This window comes from Neofelis nebulosa, chromosome 4 (assembly GCF_028018385.1).
Source record: "Neofelis nebulosa isolate mNeoNeb1 chromosome 4, mNeoNeb1.pri, whole genome shotgun sequence".
Classification (NCBI taxonomy): domain Eukaryota; kingdom Metazoa; phylum Chordata; class Mammalia; order Carnivora; family Felidae; genus Neofelis; species Neofelis nebulosa.
In genome coordinates, this window is record NC_080785.1 from 45,517,889 (window position 1) to 45,537,141 (window position 19,253).

The 19,253-nt window shown below is 36.1% G+C and overlaps 1 protein-coding gene across 9 annotated transcripts in view; it reads right to left on the minus strand.

The window, feature by feature from the left end:
* BBS9 (Bardet-Biedl syndrome 9) overlaps positions 1–19,253 on the minus strand; it is a 458,930-nt gene that overhangs the window by 335,403 nt on the left and 104,274 nt on the right. For all 9 annotated transcript variants that reach the window (XM_058724629.1, XM_058724625.1, XM_058724627.1 and 6 more), the window contains 2 exons: positions 10,894–11,068; positions 1,140–1,224 (listed from right to left, as the gene is read on the minus strand). In XM_058724629.1, coding sequence (XP_058580612.1) covers positions 1,140–1,224; positions 10,894–11,068 — 260 coding nt within the window. The remainder of the gene's footprint in view (positions 1–1,139; positions 1,225–10,893; positions 11,069–19,253) is intronic.

Genomic DNA, 19,253 nt, shown 5'->3' on the forward strand with positions numbered 1-19,253 from the left:
TAGTTTCTTTCATATGTGGCCATTTCAAATTCACTTTACTGTTTCCATCATAATTTTCAGTTCCTTCTGTTTTTCCTTCCTGTCGATGGTGGTTCTCCGGATAAAGAATTCCCAATCATCATTTATCCCCTAATTTTCATTAAACGGAGAATTTACCATTTACAATTTTTCCTCAAACTATTTTTCAAGTTACCAAACTTCCACCTTGTCATTAGGCCAATTTTATCTTTGTGGGCTGTGAATTTTTATCTTTTACTTATATATTTAATCACACGCCTACTAGTAGCAATATTTTTGCCTATTAAAGGTTTCTTTAAATTTTTCTCCTTTTGCTACATTAGTTTATAAACACTTCAGTTAAAAGCAACTCCATCTGGACATTTATAATTCTAGTAATGCAACTCTATAATCTGAAAAATTATGGGGTGCTTCGGTGGCTCAGTCAGTTAAGCTCCCAACTCTCAATTTAGGCTCAAGTCATGATATCAAAGTTCGTGAGTTCAAGCCCTCTGTTGGACTCTGAGCTGACAGAGGGGAGCCTGCTTGGGATTCTCTCTCTCTACCTCTCTCTCTCGCCCCTCCCTCACTGTCTCACCCTCTCTCTCTCTCTCTCAAAATAAATAAACTTTCTGTACCTCCCTTACTCTCTCAGTCTTTCTCTCTCTCTCAAAATAAATAAACTTTGTTTTTAAATCTGATAAATTATGGGGGCGCCTGGGTGGCTCAGTCAGTTAAGCATCCGACTTCGGCTCAGGTCATGATCTCGCGGTCCGTGAGTTCAAGCCCCGCGTCGGGCTCTGTGCTGACAGCTCAGAGCCTGGAGCCTGTTTCAGATTCTGTGTCTCCCTCTCTCTCTGCTCCTCCTCTGTTCATGCTCTGTCTCTCTCTGTCTCAAAAATAAATAAATGTTAAAAAAAAAAAATTTTTAATCTGATAAATTATGACACAGCCAGGCATGTGTCTCCATTGCTCAATAATAGTCAACTGAATTTTTTCCCATTGATAGAATCATAACATAGAAAAGAAAAATAGCTAAAATAAATATTTTTAAAAATTTTCTTCCCAGAATTTTTATTCTGAAGAAAATCTGTGATTAGATATAATATTACTGAAATTTTTATATTTAAAAAAGGCCTTACAACAAGTCTTTTTCCAGAACCAAGTTTTTGTTGTTCAGTCTCCTGTCTTTTATCTGCATCCGTTGCAAAAGCAAGCACCTGGTACCTGTTTGAAAGACATGAATAATTATAAATGATTTTACAGTTAAAAAGCATAAGTTATTTTAAACTTTAAAATCACATAATCTACAAACTTTATAAACTGCTTTTCTGGGGGGCACCTGGGTGGCTCACTGGGTTAAGCATCTGACTTCAGCTCAGGTCATGATACTGGTGGTTCGTGGGTTCAAGCCTGCTTTGGATTCTGTGTCTCCCTCTCTCTCTGTATCTCTCTCTGTCTCTCTCTCTCTCTCTCAAAATATATAAACATTAAAAAAAATTAATTGCTTTTTTCTTGGTTTTAAAAAACTGAAATTTAAGATCGAATTCTTCTTGAATGACACTGTGACATGAGACTATGTAAACCTGTCATGATAAAGAAATTATAACTATGTCCTAAAATTCAATATTGGGTAAAGAGCTCTGCCAACAGTCAAAGCATTTCCATTAGAATTTTATGTGACGAACAACAATAGGTAAGAAAGATCCGGCACCAAAACTTCACATAGAAAAAAATGTAAATAATGCAAAGCAGCCAGGTGTAGTAGAAACTGTTAATAGATATTCTACGGAACCCAGAAGACCGGAGTTTAACCCCCAGCTAAGCCACTTACTAGTTGGCGAATTAATTACTCCATGTCTTATCTTCCCCATCTATAAAATGGGAATCATAGTCTCTAACTCAAACATGGATAAAAGAATTTAAAAATAATTTAGTGCCTAGTACAGTAACTGGCATATATTAGGTGCCCAACAGATTGACAGACAGATACAGATTTACACATATATAAAGATCAATCACCTAGTAGTTTATTTGGTATGTAATAAGTTCTCAATAGGGGGCATTACAGACATTATGACTTTCTGTAAGTATTTTATAGCTTTTATTTCATTAGTAACATTTGGTTCAAAGCATTCTTTAAAACAATTTATACAGGGCACCTGGGTGGCTCAGTCAGTTAAGCATCAGACTCTTGATTTCGGCTCAGGTCATGATCTCATAATTCGTTGAGTTCAAGCCTAACACTCAGCTTGGGATTCTATCTCTCCCCTCTCTCTCTGCCCCTACCCTGCTCACACTCTCTCTCAAAATAAATAAACTTTAAAAAAATTATAAATATCATTTGATCTGGAAATGATTAATTTAACAAATAAAATTTAAATTCCCTATTTCCCATAATATAATGTTATATTGTTAAAGTAATAATCCTACTCTAAATGAAGAAAGTTTAGGCTCACAAATTCCTTTCTTTCCTATGAATCAAAACTCTTACATTGTTCTTCCACAGCTAAGAGGAAAATCAGTAGATATATCTGGACGTCTCATACTGTCTAAGAGAAAGATATCTGAAAGTATAAAACTCAGGGCCCTGAATGAATAAAAGCAACATGGAATACCTAAATAGGCATTGAAATGTACACTGGTATCCAAATGTCATATACGAACTCTTAAACTATCTCAATCAGGAATACTTTGTAAAGAAAAAAAAGCCTTTACTTGCAGTTGGATGCAGAATGACTATGAATTAAGGCAGATCTTGCAAGGTATTTATGAAAATCAGTCCTATGGTTAATATGAAAGCTTAATGTATATGAATTTTACCAATTTAGCAAAGATATAGTAGTGATCCAATACATCTAATATATCTAAGCTCTGACAAGGAAAAAAACTATTATATGGTCTGTATCCATCAGGACCTCCCAAGTAGTTGTAGAGATTCATATACAAATAAGTACAATTCAGAGTGCCCTGTGCCAATAATAGAAGATATACACATAGTACAATGGGAACATGATGGCAGACACAAGTAATTGGAATGGAGGAAATATGTATGTTTTTGATATAGGTTCAGGAGAAGAAAGCTAGGTTTTAAAGAATGAGTGAAAACCCATCATACTGGTAAAGGAGTAAAGGCATTATGGCAAAGCCAACAGCACATGAAAAGGCATGCAGTAAAAGAGACATGAAAGGCCACGACAGGAGTTTAGGAGAGATGCATGGCAGGGAGGAATGAGTCATGGGAAACGAGACAAAAAAGGTAGGAGGATAAAGATCTCAGCCTTGTAAAACCATGCTAAGAAATTCCATGGGCAGTTGCAGCAAATATGTCCATACCATTTGAGAGTGACCTGCAAAATCCCTAAGTCTCCAACAGTGCCAAATAATTAGACCTCACATTCCAACCTTCATATAGGATTGTTTTACTCTTCCCAGTTCACAGTATCAGAAATAGTATGCACTGGTGACTAAAACATCAGCCCAGACCTGGGCCTGCTATAGATCCAACCTCAGGCAATTAATTACATAGGCGGTTCATTTCCTGCACACACCAACCTACTAGAGGAAGATATGGATATTAATGAGATTGTCGTAAAAATCCAAAGCTTTTGAGCTGTTTGAAGCTTCTTATAGAACTACAAAGCATTATTATTTCATCCAGGAATAAGTGAGCCCCTAAAGTGGCCTCATTAACATCAAACAGCAGGCAGAGACACAGCCAAAATTGACTCCTGATTTCCAAATCCAGACCATTTCTCTTCCTGGAAGACAACTCACAAGAGCATTTTATTACTAAACGTAATTGACAGTGAATTTAGATGATGACAAACTTACAATACCATCTATTTTATAGTTCTTCCCTAAATCCTCTTTCTGTGACCAATAATGTACATGGAAACCTATTTCCAAAACCAAACAATTCCAGGAAGAATAGGAAATTTCAAAATAAAGAAAACATTTGGTGTGTTTTTTTACCACTTGAATGCTCAGTGATAGAAGGTGAAGAATAAAATTCCCTTGTTGTGACTGCTGAGAGAATAATCAGGCACAGTGTAGTAAGATTTCACGAAAGAGTGTGTCCTATGTGTTTCTCAACAGAAAGGCACTAATCACAAATACATCAAGTCCAGATGAATGGTAGCACTTTTTGACCCAATAGCCACAAAGGCTTAGCAGATCCTGTGGAGCACCAATGACAAACTCAACCATATAATTTAGTGCTCTTCCATGCCACATCGTAAAAACCAGCAGCAAGTAACTAAAATATGGATTGAGGTGTCACAGAATACAAAAGTAAACCCTCCAAAATCATTTATTTTCAAATGAAACATATACCTCAAAGGTACCAGGAGATTTTGGAAACTTGATATTTAACCCAGAGAACTCTACTAGAAATGGAAGCTCCGGATACAGAGCATTACTAAATTCATTACAAACAGAACTAAAACATTCTTAGTTATGCCAGGAAGGATCACTTTAATTGAAAGATACCAGCAACAAAATAGAAACTTTCCTTACAACTTTTCACTCCTTCCTCAAGTTATGGTTAAACATCTATGTTTGGCAATGTACAATGCTAGGCATTACAGGAGTCACAAAATCCCTGCCATCAGCCCTGTCAATTAGAAAAAGAAGCAAATATGTAATATCAGTTAAAGTGTGATGACTACTTGTGGAAAGAGCAGAAAAACTACTCCGTGAATTGAGAAGGAGGTGTTACAGCTACGTCAGGAAAGAAATGAAGAAAGGGGAGGCTTACGGACACAATTTCCATATACAGAAAAGAAAGGAAAAACTTCAGAGTGTAGCGTGAGCAAAAGAGGAGAAAGAGAAAAGCCGTAAACATATCTGGAAAACAAACATTTCAATTTGGCCAGAGCCTAAGGCTAGTGAAGAATACAATATTCTTTCTACAATATTGCCAATTAAACTCTACAAGTACATTTTTTTTAATATATGAAATTTATTGTCAAATTGGTTTCCATACAACACCCAGTGCTCATCCCAAAAGATGCCCTCTTCAATGCCCATCACCTACCCTTCCCTCCCTCCCACCCTCCCCATCAACCCTCAGTTTGTTCTCAGTTTTTAAGAGTCTTTTATGCTCTGGCTCTCTCCCACTCTAACCTCATTTTTTTTCCTTCCCCTCCCCCATGGGTTTCTGTTAAGTTTCTCAGGATCCACATAAGTGTGAAAACATATGGTATCTGTCTTTCTCTGTATGGCTTATTTCACTTAGCATCACACTCTCCAGTTCCATCCACATTGCTACAAAGGGCCATATTTCATTCTTTCTCATTGCCACGTAGTACTCCATTGTGTATATAAACCACAATTTCTTTATCCATTCATCAGTTGATGGACATTTAGGCTTTTTCCACAATTTGGCTATTGTTGAGAGTGCTGCTATAAACATTGGGGTACAAGTGCGCCTATGCATCAATACTCCTGTATCCCTTGGGTAAATTCCTAGCAGTGCTATTGCTGGGTCATAGGGTAGGTCTATTTTTAATTTTTTTGAGGAACCTCCACACTGTTTTCCAGAGCGGCTGCACCAATTTGCATTCCCACCAAAAGTGCAAGAGGGTTCCCGTTTCTCCACATCCTCTCCAGCATCTATAGTCTCCTGATTTGTTCATTTTAGCCACTCTGACTGGCATGAGGTGATATCTGAGGGTGGGTTTGATTTATATTTCCCTGATGAGGAGCGATGTTGAGCAACTTTTCATGTGCCTGTTGGCCATCTGGATGTCTTCTTTAGAGAAGTGTCTATTCATGTTTTCTGCCCATTTCTTCACTGGATTATTTGTTTTTTGGGTGTGGAGTTTGGTGAATTCTTTATAGATTTTGGATACTAGCCCTTTGTCCGATATGTCATTTGCAAATATCTTTTTCCATTCCGTTGGTTGCCTTTTAGTTTTGTTGATTGTTTCCTTTGCTGTGCAGAAGCTTTTTGTCTTCATGAGGTCCCAATAGTTCATTTTTGCTTTTAATTCCCTTGCCTTTGGGGATGTGTCAAGTAAGAAATTGCTGCGGCTAAGGTCACAGAGGTCTTTTCCTGCTTTCTCCTCTAGTGTTTTGATGGTTTCCTGTCTCACATTCAGGTCCTTTATCCATTTTGAGTTTATTTTTGTGAATGGTGTGAGAAAGTGGTCTAGTTTCAACCTTCTGCATGTTGCTGTCCAGTTCTCCCAGCACCATTTGTTAAAGAGACTGTCTTTTTTCCATTGGATGTTCTTTCCTGCTTTGTCAAAGACGAGTTGGCCATACTTTTGTGGGTCTAGTTCTGGGGTTTCTATTCTATTCCATTGGTCTAACTACAAGTACATTTTAAAACACTTACCTAAAGCCTCTCATCTACTTAGCAATGTACTAGGTACATGTAGGAGTGTGGCGAAAGATGTGTAGCAAAGAGAAGGAAAGAAAATAAAGTTCATCATAGGTATACTTCTTCAGGGAACCTCCCTCCACTGAACTCCTACTGAGAGGTCCCACCTCTAGGCCTCCTCAGTATCCTATGCACAGCTCACTAGAGCCTCTATCACAGTAAACTCAGTTGACTGACTTGCCACCTCCCACACTTGCTTGCGTACTGTTTGAAGACAAGAGAGACCTCTTATCTGACTCTGCATTTCTGGTAGTTGGCACAGTGTTTGACACAAAGAAGCCTCTTGAAAAATATTTGCTGAATGAATAACTGAATAAATGAACTAACTTATTCAGTCAGTGAACTGATGTTTAAGATAGATTCTGCTCTCAGGAATCTGATACAGCAAGACATACTCTGGAATATTTCAGCAGAATACAAGAAGGCAATATATGGTATTTGGCAAAAATCAGTGTTTTAGGCAATAATATATCAAGGAGGTGAAAAAAATGAGGATAACTGAACCAGTTAACTTTAAAAGTCGCTTCCAAATCTGAATGTCCACATCAATAAAGGAAAAATGTGACCAGATCATACAGATCACTGAATGTCAAGATATGAAGCTTTCAATTTTTTAATGGGAAACAAAACTTATCTTAAAGAGGTATTTTAAAAGGGTAGATTATGAGAAGGATCCTTCCAAGTCTAGATCAGAAGAAAATCAGAAATCCAAGTGAGGAAATAAAGGCCTGAATGCCAATGGAAATGGGAAGCAAAGGCTGAATACAAAAGGGAAAAAAGTAGAAGCATGAGGATTTACTGACTAAACAACTCTGACAAGTAAAGGAAAGAAAAAGAGATAATCCAAAAAGACAATCCAAAATTTAGACAAACATTGCTAAGAGAATGGTGGTACCTAAGCCCCTTCTACCCCCCCTTAAAAAGCAAACAATTCTCTCACTTCAAAAGAAAAACAATGCTCAAAGTGTATTCTTGAATTAGAATCACCTAGAGTAAGTGTTTGCCGTGATGATTCCTGGGTCTTATGTCCAAAACTACTAAATCAAAATCGAGTGTACTGGCAATTGTGAATCTATAAACGTGCATTTTGTAACAGGCTGACCACGTTACGTGATCCTCATCCAGACTAAAGTTTGAGATTCGCAGCCTTCATTATTCCTATCTGAATATAATTGAGCTTGCTTTAAAGTAATTAAATATCAGTATCAAAAGTGAAAACAAATTATGTCTTATAAGCCTTTCATATTAACTGATTACATTCTATTAACTGAGTATAAATAGATGAAGCCTCAAAAGAACAAACCTACAGTTTTCATGCTTCCTCCAATCCTAAATTGCACCAGTGATTATCATTTAATTTAATCTATTAAACTTGAAAGCATATATAAATGTGATATACTATTTAACATTATAAATCCTCTTAATTGTCATCATTTCACAATAATCACATATCCCATGCATTTTTACCATTATAAAAGATCCACATAATGGATATGGTGTGCATTTTTAGTCCTAGATGGAGATAGACTTAATAGATTGGTATGTTGGTAAATTACCATAGTTCAAAGACAGCTTCTTTGAGATTAAACTTACACATTAAGGAAACCTACACATTGCTTCCTCATCCAGTCACTCCTGGAGTTATTACCAAATGAATTCCTAGGCACATATTTCAAAGACTAAGTCATGGAGCATTCAAATCTTTGTATTGTGACCCCAGCATAGCACTGCCAGTATCCCTACTTGGCAGGAGTTAAGGCAGAGACCTGGGTGGAAAACTGAAAAGCAGATCTCCTCAATATTGCTTAAGCTCTGGCAGGCTTGAATGAATTATACAGATATTTTTCTCAACCTCTCAAAATAAGTATATTTTATTTCTTACCAGTAGCAATGCCACAATTCATTCGTCCCCTTTGGACAAGAGCCATAAAAGTTAAAGAAGGAATATAATATAATGATATACTACCTCCATCAGTTAACTTCTGCTTAGTCACAAACATTTGCTTATGTTCAGAGTTTTGAATCTAAGAAACCTTGACAATAATTCACAAAAGGTAGATTGCCACTTATGAACGGGATAGTACATTAACTTGCTATTTGCACAATATTGAAACATGTAGACAAAAATTTATAGCTGTTGCCTGATGAATTTATATTTTCTTCCCTCCTTGGGAAAAATCATGCAACCAAAAATAATAAAATGAAAATCTATAATGAAGTGTTGCCTAGATGTTAAGTTCTAAATATTGCCATCAGTACGATAACAACAATAAAGTTACTGAAGATACCATAATCCTCCAAGTCTGTTTCTTTTCCCAGCATGAATTTGTACTTTCTTTTCCCTATTCTCCCTTCCAACAAAAAACATACCCTCCAAAAACTCAAAATCTTGATTTTTATTGAAATTTAGCTGGTAGAGGAGACAAAAGTCTCTCTCAAACACAGTTCCCCCAAATCAGTAAGAATTTCTAGCAAAAACGATCATTGGTTTTCATACGGTCATTTTCGTACTTCATTTCTACTATGAATTATTCTTTTAAAAATATTCATAATAACACTTGTATTTCTTGCCAGTATTCTTCCTATGTCACATATTTTTTATAAAAATCATTCCATATATGCATCTTTGTATCTGGCTTTTTTCACTCATACTGTACTCTATTATTTTTAATTCAGGGATAGTCACAACAATTAATCAGCATTTTCTATGGGGTGGCAACTTGACATACATTCAATCCTTTTAACAAGCTTGTCAAAATAGCCATTATTCCCACAACTTCATGGGCAATTAATCTTTGACAAAGCAGAAAAGAATGTCCAATGGGAAAAAGTCTCTTCAACAAATAGTGTTGGGGAAACTAGAGAGTAACATGCAAAAGAAACTGGGCCACTTTCTTACATCATACACAAAAATAAATTCAAAATGGACTAAAGACCTAAATGTGAGGACTGAGACCATAAAAATTCTAGAAGAGAACAAAGGCAGTAACCTTTTTGACATCAGCTGTAGCAACTTCTTTCTAGATATGTCTCCTGAGGCAAAGGAAACAATAGCAAAAATCAACTATTGGGACTACATCAAAATAAAAAGCTTCTGCACAGCAAAGGAAACGATCAACAAACTAAAGGGCAACCTACAAAACGGATGAAGGTATTTGCAAATAACATATACGATAGGCTTAGTATCCAAAATATATAAAGAACTTATAAAACTCAACCTTCAAAAAACAAATAATCCAATTACAAAATGAGAAGATGTGAACAGACATTTCTCCACAGAATACCTACAGATGGCCAACAGACACGTGAAAAGATATTCATCATCACTTACCATCAGGGAAATGCAAATCAAAACTACAATGAAATATCACCTCACGTCTATCAAAATGGCTAAAATCAACAACACAATAAACAAAAGGTGTTGACAAGGATGTGGAGCAAAAGGTACCCTCTTGCACTGTTGGTGGGAATGCCAACTGGAGCACCCACTCTGGAAAACAGTATGGAGGTTTCTCAAAAAGTCAAAAGAAATTTATAAAGGTTAAAAATAGAACTATGCTATGATCCAGCAATCATACTACTGGATATTTACTCAAAGAATACAAAGACACTAATGCAAAGGGATACATACACCCTATGTTTATAGCAGAATCATTTACAATATGCAAGATATCAAAGCAGCCCAAGTGTTCATCTTTTGATGAATGAATAAAAAAGATACAGTATGTATATATGTGTGTGTGTGTGTGTGTGTGTGTGTGTGTGTGTGTAGAGAGAGAGATGTACAATGGAATATTATTCAGCCTTTAAAAAGAACGGAATCTTGCCATTTGCAATGGCATGGATGGAGCTAAAGAGTAAAATGCTAAGTGAAATAAGTCAGAGAAAGACAAAAATACCATATGACTTCACTCATATGCAGAATTTAAGAAACAAAACAAATGAGCAGAGGGAAAAAAGAGAGAGACAAATCAAGAAACAGGCTCTTAATTACAGAGAACAAACTGATGGTTACCAGAGGGGAGTGAGGTTGGGGGACAGGTTAAATAGGTGATGGGGATTAAGGAGTACACTTGTGATGAGCACTGTGTGATGCATGAATTGTTGAATCACTATATTATATACCTGAAACAAATATAATACTGTATGTTAACCACCTGGAATTATAAGAAAAACTTTAAAAGCCAAAAAAATAAATAAATAAATAGCCATTATTATCCCCTTTACAGCCAGGATAAGGACACTGACCATCAAACAGCTGCTCATAGCAAAATGAGGATTCCAGTTCAGGTCGACCTCTCTCCAAATCCTTTATCAATCTCTACACTATACTGCCTTTCAAATATTTTACAACATATAAATGATATCCTCTAAATCACCACAATTACAATTTTATCAAAGAAACTAGTCTTTTTTTAATATTCAGCTTTTTGTAAAAAAATAATAATAATAATCAGCAATATACACACCAAAAGTCATGATTCCAAAGATTCAACATCCAAACTTACTTGTAACTTTCCACTTGTCGACAGGAAGAGACAGTAATGAAGGAATCAGTACGAGAACTGTAAGCAAGAGGCCCAGGTAAAAGAGAACCAGGGAGAAATCTCCCAAAAGCATAGCTTTCCTGTTCAAACACCATCAGCATCCCGTCCATAGACTGGATACAAATTAAATCTCGACCTAAAGAAAAATTAGAGGAAATTAGGTGACCTTTTTATAATGGTTTTCATTTATCACTATCCATCACAAATATGTCATAGTTAATTTATCCCCAGGGTCAATACAAGCAGCTTAAATTTTAAATTACAAACTGATAAAGCTATCAGATTACTATATATCAGTATATATACATTTCCCAATTTTTAAATTATTCAGATGTCTATAATTTTAAGTATACTTATTTTCACTTACTATAATGCTAAAATCTCTACCTCAAGATAGATAACCTCTAAGAAAAATCATGACCCTTGTAAGATATCATTTTTTCCAAAATCAGAAATAAAACTGTTCAGCAGAGGCTACTTCTCTTCTTCATAGGTCAATCTCATACTTTCAAATGACTTAGACATCAGTTAAACACAACAGACCAAATCCACAGACATGTATTAGGCACTAGTTGTACACAAATCACAGTGTTAACTACTACTAGAAATGAAAAATACTAATATTGAAAAATACCATTCACTGATTGAATTGTTTCCTGCCCTAGAAACAGGCAAAGTATCTATAAAATACGTATCAAATAACTCAAAAAAGACTAACAGTCTGGGCTCAGTCTGTGCTCCGAGTAGGAGCAATTACTAGCCCTATCCATCTGAAAAAGAGAAATGTCGTATTATAAGGTATTAGGAGTTATTAAATGGATTTAATATACTTTGGTATTGCTCAGTCATTTGCCAAAAAAAAAAAAAACCTTGTGCCAGAGATGCTGTTTCCTCTAGTAGCCATTCTTTTGATACCTGAATTATCACTAGACACATGGCCATGCAGCACACAAGCTTACTTTCCTATTTCAGATACAAGCCTATTATAGATATAATTATATGATTATGTTCTTGCCAGTGAGATAGGAGCAGAGGTGATATGTACAACATCCAGATATGCCCTTAAAAGGACTGAGTATACACTTCTCTCTGCTGTTCCCAGCATGATGGTGGGGCTGGAATAGCTATCTTGGCCTCACAGAAAGAAGCCACATATTGAAGATAACAGACTCCTCCCCCTCCCCACCCCCACTACAGCCCTGGACCACTTTATCTCCTTATCTTTCTTATTTCTTATTTAAACCATCATTAATTTTGCATCTTTGTTAATGCATTCAAATGTCTGTATTGTAAATAACACAGAACTTACCTGAACCTAAAGATCCATCAGCATTGCTGACTCTTAAAATTTAGTTTCATTTGATTGGATCCTGGTACCAAAAAACAACCAGGTATAGAAGACATTGGAACAAATGGGGAAATTGGAATATGACCACATGTTAAAAAAAAAATTAGGAACTGTTAAGTTTCTTAAGTGTGATCATGGTATTATGATTATGAAAGAGAACGTTCTTTATTGGGAGATATATGCTATAATATTTATGAGTGAAGTAGCACAAGATCTGTACCTTACTTTTAAGTGGTTCGTTAGAAAACATCTGTGTGTGTATACACATGCATATATACATTGACAACTATTGACTCTAGATGGTGGAAATATGGTGTTCATGTTACTTTTTCTGGAATTCAAATTTCTTCACAATAAAAATATAGACAAACAAAATACAGTGTTTAAATATATACCTTTTGTATATAAATGCACTTTCTTAACAATCAGAGAGGGAACTGAACATTAGTGAATTGAGTGGGACCAGGGAGGAGAACAATAAATTTAATCTTAATAAGTCAAGAATCAGAGAGACAAAAAAAAAAAAAAAAAAAAAAAGGAATCAAAGAGACAAAAGAAATCCAATCAATAAAAAATTTATGCAATGACTCTGACCTTTGATGGCGAATATTACTGTAGCCAAAATGTATTCTTGATGCCTGTATTATTAAAGAATATGAGGTCAGAGTATGTGTATTTCCAAGTAGAAGTGCCAACAAAATTTGAATTCATTTCAGTATGTTGAATGTCACTGAACTACAAATCTTCAGACTCCCAAAGACCTAAAAGAAGTGGTCCTTATAATGTGGGTTCCAAGACCACCAGCATCAGCATCATCTTGGAAATGCAAATTCTAGGGCTCCTCTCTAACTCTACTAAATCAGAAACTCTAGTGATAGGGTCCAGCAATTCTAGGTTTTACCAAGCCCTAGAGGCTATCTGATGCATGCTAAAGTTTGATAACCACTGCCTTAGCATGGTAAAACAAAGAGCTAGAGCTTGAAAAAAACTTGAGCCCCACAGAAAACTTGGCTCCTTAGCATGGCACTATATGAAGTCTTATTTCCTGAAATTCTAGCAATATAGAAGAGAGTGTTTATACTGCAATGTCCACATGGGCTGCCTCCAGAGTCAGATAATCTGGGCTTTGAGTCTAACTCCACCAATTATTAGCTGTGGGCTCCGGCTCAAGTTTCCCTATCTGCAAGATGGCACACCTACCTTAGCTTTTGCGAGAATTAAATGAAGTAATGGATGAAAACTAAATCCAGCAGGTGGCAAATACTCCATCACATTATAACTTTATAAGTATTTTCTAAGTCTCATACTACATGTGTCTTAATGTTTAACTACCTGCTGATTCCCCCATACATCATAATGGTGTATGGTTCCTTGATTTTGCTTATATTATGACCTTTCCCAAAAAAATTCTTACATTTATTCTCCTGGTCTAATGAACATCTGCTGGCAGCCTCTTGGTCATCCATTCTCCTCTCCTCCTATCTCTAGTCATGAGATATGAAGAAGACTGACTATATTCTAAGCTTGACAATAGGCCCTGGCTTACCAATTAGTGTCTCACTAGTCACAGTGATTGGTTCAGGGATAGGTATAATTTACAGCTAAAATTAACTTTCTGGGTTTAGCTAGAACTAGAGAAAAACGTACTCTTCCCCCTGAGGAATATGTGAGGAAGATAAAAGTCTCAAATCACAGAGTTCATTTGGCTTTTGCAAAGGAACAATTAAGAGAAGGCCACGGAAGACACGTTTGAGCCACAGTATCAGGTCTCACTTGGAGCCAAACCTACCTGGGAACATTTCAGGGAATAAATTCCATAAATACTGAAGCCACCTTGAGCCACTCTGTCCCTGAATCAAGTCAATCAACCCATTTGTCCTCTGAGAGACATCACAACATTAGGCTCATCTCTTTCCCCCTCAACCACCCTCCACATGTGATCCCATCCTCACCTCCATCTTACAACTAATCATCAATTGAAATGATCTGTTTTTGTGTTTCTTGTTCACCCTAAACTAAACGCAAAGGCAGGAGCCATGTCTTACTCATCTTTGTAAATCCAACAGCGATAAAATGCTTGGCACATAACAGATGCACTAATAAATGTCTCTTAAACTGAAGTAAGCTAGGCAAAATAATTTATTCATCTAAAGTTCAGATTGGCTGAGATTTTATTCTATGTGTTTCACATACTGCATTTGAAGTATGTGAAAAATGCTTTATTTATTACAATCCTGGCTGCTGAATTTAGAAAAATGTAGGGATCAATCCAAAACATTACTCAAAAATAAATAAATAAATCCTTCAAATCGCTGCTTTGGAAGCCACTTCAGAATACATACCAAAGGCTCCCCTTACAGATAATGGGAACAGAAAGAACAGTCCAGAGAAGCCATCAAAGTTTTGTAGTTCTGATAAAACACAGCCAACAGGAAGCCTTCATAAAAGCGATAGGATTTCAGGAGCTATTTAAATGACCTAACCCTGAACTGTACTCAAAGAGTCCTTACCACATGCTAAGTATTCTATTAGGAGCTGTAAGAAATATAGAACAACAGGAATAAAAATTACTATTGACATTTACTGAGCACCTGTTCTATTCCTTCCTTTGTACTAAACATTTACCCAGCAAATTAGCTATAATCTTTAATAACTCCAAAAGGTGAACAACAGTCCCATTTGACATGAGAAGACTGAAAAGCACAGAGCTTAAATAATTTGCCTCATGCCAAAGAGTGAGAAAATGACAGAGCTAGGACTCAAATGAAATCTCACTCTGTTATATCTTACATGTTCCCAAGGAGGCTCCATTACACCACACTAGATCCATTTTAAAAATTAACATAAGTTAACATATAAAATCGAAGTGATGTGAAACAGACTAAGTACTACAGACCATCAAAGAGCTTCATTACAGTGAGTCTGAGAAAGATTTCATGAGGTAGGATGTATCCCTAGACTGAGAAGGATAGGGATAATGAAGAGCATTCAAAGGTATGAGTAGAGAAAGTTTTGGGGAGGGAAAAGGAAAAAAGAAGACGCAGAAGCAATTAGACTTGACCTAGTGCAATGCAACAAGTTTTACCAACAGGGCATGAAACATAAAAGCAAGCAGTAGATTGAAAAGATGACAATATCTTAATGATGCTTCCTCAAAAATGATGACTTAATTATACAGAGAAAAATAAAATAGCTTTTAAAGTTGAAATAATTAGGAAGGTTGGAGATTTCATCAGAACTTAAAATCTGGATATTTATCCTATTGATCTTTAACCATGATGAGAAAAAACTAACCATTGTGATTTCAAACCTTATTTGCGAGATCTGGGAAAGAGTTGAGAAAGGACTTAGCAAAATCATTTTGAAAGGGTATTAAAAATCATTCTCTTTTCATTTTCAAAGGCAAAGAAAAATTTCGTGTCTGTGGGGATGGGGAGATGGAGGCACGAAAGTTCTATTATGACAGCCTTGCAAAATGAACACAATAAATACTGTGTTTCATTTCCTGGTGTTAAAATATCATGTAGCCAAGGCTTTAACATGATGCACAAATATGTTGGACTGACTGTTTAATTAACAGTTTTCTCTACTAAATTATAATCTATTCATTAAAGTGGTATATAGCACTGTGTGTGCATGCATGCGTGCATGTGTGTGTGTCCCCATGCTCACAAGTTCTTTTTACCATGCATGACCCAGAGCACTTTCCATCATTCACTATTATAGCAACAAGGGCCCCATGGTGGGCAGTCCTGAACACCATTTCCTCCATTTCTCTGCTGTCTTTTTCTTCCTGTGGAATCTACACAGCAAAGTAGAATGGCATACATAAAAGAAGACTACCATTACTCAGCATGCTACATGTTTTCTGAATCTCTCTATGCTCATATTTCTTTTACGCATTGAGTAAAAATACAAGTGAAGAAATGCAAACGTGACCTGTGGCCAAGCATATATTGCACTTCAGTGTGCAGCTGTCAAAAATACTTGATCTTTCTCCAAGCCTGAAAAACACATGAAAAACAGCTGTATAGGTAGTCAAAAAGGCAGACAGGAAACATCAAGAGACTGATACATAAGAACAGAAGAGTCCAACAGTCTGTGGAACTTCCGCTTGCTCCTTTTACACATGCACACACGGAAAAATTTTTGTTGTTGTTGTTACAGAAAAACTGAAACACTAACTCATTAATCTTTATTGCAAACCTAACTCAAAAATCATACAACATGCTTGCTATGAGCAAGGACATAAAAATGTTAAGGGTAGAATTTCAACAGATACTGACCTAAAAACAAATGGTGGATGCATTTCTAGGGCTTGCAGGATTTAAAAAAAAAATTTTAATGTTTATTTTTGAGACAGAGAGAGACAGAGTATGAGCAGGGGAGAGGCAGAAAGAGAGGGAGACACAGAATCTGAAGCAGGCTCCAGGCTCTGGGCTGTCAGCACAGCGCCCGACATGAGGCTCGAACCCACTAATTGTGAGATCATGACCTGAGCTGAAGTCAGACACTCAGCCGACTGAGCCAACCAGGAGCCCCTAGAGCTTGCAGGATTTTAAATTCACCATTAAATATCATTTTTGTACTTTTTTTTATTTTAACCTGTTTTATTTTTTATTTCTTAAAGCATTTTTGTACTTTTTAATTCATATCATCATATAAATAAAACTACCATAATTTTGAAATACATGATACTATTTGATTATGCTTAATAACTAATAATTGGCAATTAATTGAATGAAAGAATAGCTAGCTTCTTTCTTATTACTCTCTCCCTCATATTTTTTTATTTGAGCATTCTAAAAGCAATTAGTGTCTGATAATAATGTAATATTCAAGGAGATTCTAAGTTTAAAACCTTAGTTATATATAAATAAATAAAATTTAAAGCCCTAACCAAACAGAGGAAATCAACAAATAGAACACATGTGTTGAGCTAAATAGCTAATATTTTTAAATATGTACCAGGGAAAAATTACACAAATTCTCAACTATTATTCAAGAGTTTCCCCCAATAAATAACTTCATGAGACTAATTACTTTAAGACTCAAGAAAATAAAAGTTGAGTCTACATACTAACTCTTCCTATGAACTTGCCTTTTGACATTTTAATGTGTCTCATTTTAATAGGTACTTTAATAGCCTTACAAAGACCACTAGTGTGTGTTCAACCAAGCTATTTATCACAATTTTCCCTTTAAACTGTGAACAAGTTTAATAACATATTATAACGAAATTACAACCATTCGTTAAATTAGCATTATATGTGATGGATTCAATATGAATGCAATGTTAGAGTTTAAATGAAGGCCCTAAACATTATATTATCACTTGCATAAGATATTGGGTGAATTACTTTGTCCAATGTAATGATCATGAAAGGTCTGATAACATTCTCCAGAACTCACATTCATTGAACAAATTCCACAAACATTCACTGTTACACCTAGTGCATGCTAGGAGAGCCACAGCTGCCACCCTCAGAAAGGTCAGTGAATATGGGAGTTAACCAGTTAAATATTATAATTATGTAAGAACAGAGGCATATTAGACTAAGTTAACAGGCAATGCAACTTGATTAACAGCGTCTGGAAGAATCAAGAAACGCCTCAAAACAGAGATAACACCTGGGTCTTGCAGGTTGAGAAAGTTTGCCAGACCATCAGAGAAACAAAAGCAGAGAGGGCACACTGCACAGACACATGGATCATAAGAGAACTACCTTGGGAGAGGAGTGAGAACAGTGAACTCTGGGGGAGGGTGTTAGGTGGAGGGAGACTGCTGATGAATACGGCAGGGATGCTCATCAGAACTGATGGCAAAGTCACAACCACAACTTGAGACCAGAGTTGCTGCATCCTTATTTTAGCCCTGAAAGCTCTGCCAGTTTCCTTACTGTAAAGTAGTGGTATGAAAAGGTTATATGATGTTGCTATAAGGTAAAATACAATGAAAATATATAGCACCTGATCCTGATAAGCATTCAATAAGTGGTAAGTAAGTAATATTATTGGATTGCCCTCTTCCTTACAGACCAAATCATGTGAAAAAAACCTTTAAGCTGAGAGGAAAAAGGTGCTTCAGAGCAAAAAGGACAAGTTTAATGTAAGAAGGAGTACTCAATCGGAAAATTATCCTTTTTGTCAAAGCAAAGGGTCTTTAAGAATTTAAGAACTATGGAAAATCTTTCAAAGCTTAGGTCTGTGTGAACTACTGGCTATTCAAGATGATTTTTTGCCTATTTTAAGTTTACTTTCCCCAAAACAGCAATTTCCCTCACATTAAAATCTCTAAAGAAATGTACTCTGAGTGTGAAGGACTCCTGGGTGGCGCAGTCGGTTGGGCATCCGACTTCAGCTCAGGTCATGATCTCGCGGTCCGTGAGTTTGAGTCCCGCGTTGGTCTCTGTGCTGACAGCTCAGAGCCTGGAGCCTGTTTCGGATTCTGTGTCTCCCCCTCTCTCTGCCCCTCCCATGCTCATGCTCTGTCTCTCTCTGTCTCTATGTCTCTCAATAACAAATACACGTTAAAAAAAATTTTTTTTTAAAGAAAAAGAAAAGAAACGTATTATGAGTGTGCCAGAAAGCCCTATCTGGGAATGCACTGTCCCTGCCTCCGCATCCTTCCCCCAACACACACATATCTATAATCTTCCCTCACTTCTTTTATTAACGTTTTATGCAGGATTACCCTGAGTGACATAAGAAACACAAGACAGATGATGTCATACAGGATGCTTCTTAGCAGCATTCTTTTCTTCTCTCTCATAAAAAAAAAAAAAAAAAAAAACTTAAAGAATATAATGTTGAGGGTATAAAATTTTTAAGTAACTAGTTTCAAAGTGAGGTAGATGTCTCAAGGTAATTCCTGTCAGTCATGATAGGAAACCAAAAACCAAGAGAAAATACTAACAAACAGAAAACATTTTAAATACCTCTTCATTTTGTACAAATATTCTTCATTTGCAAT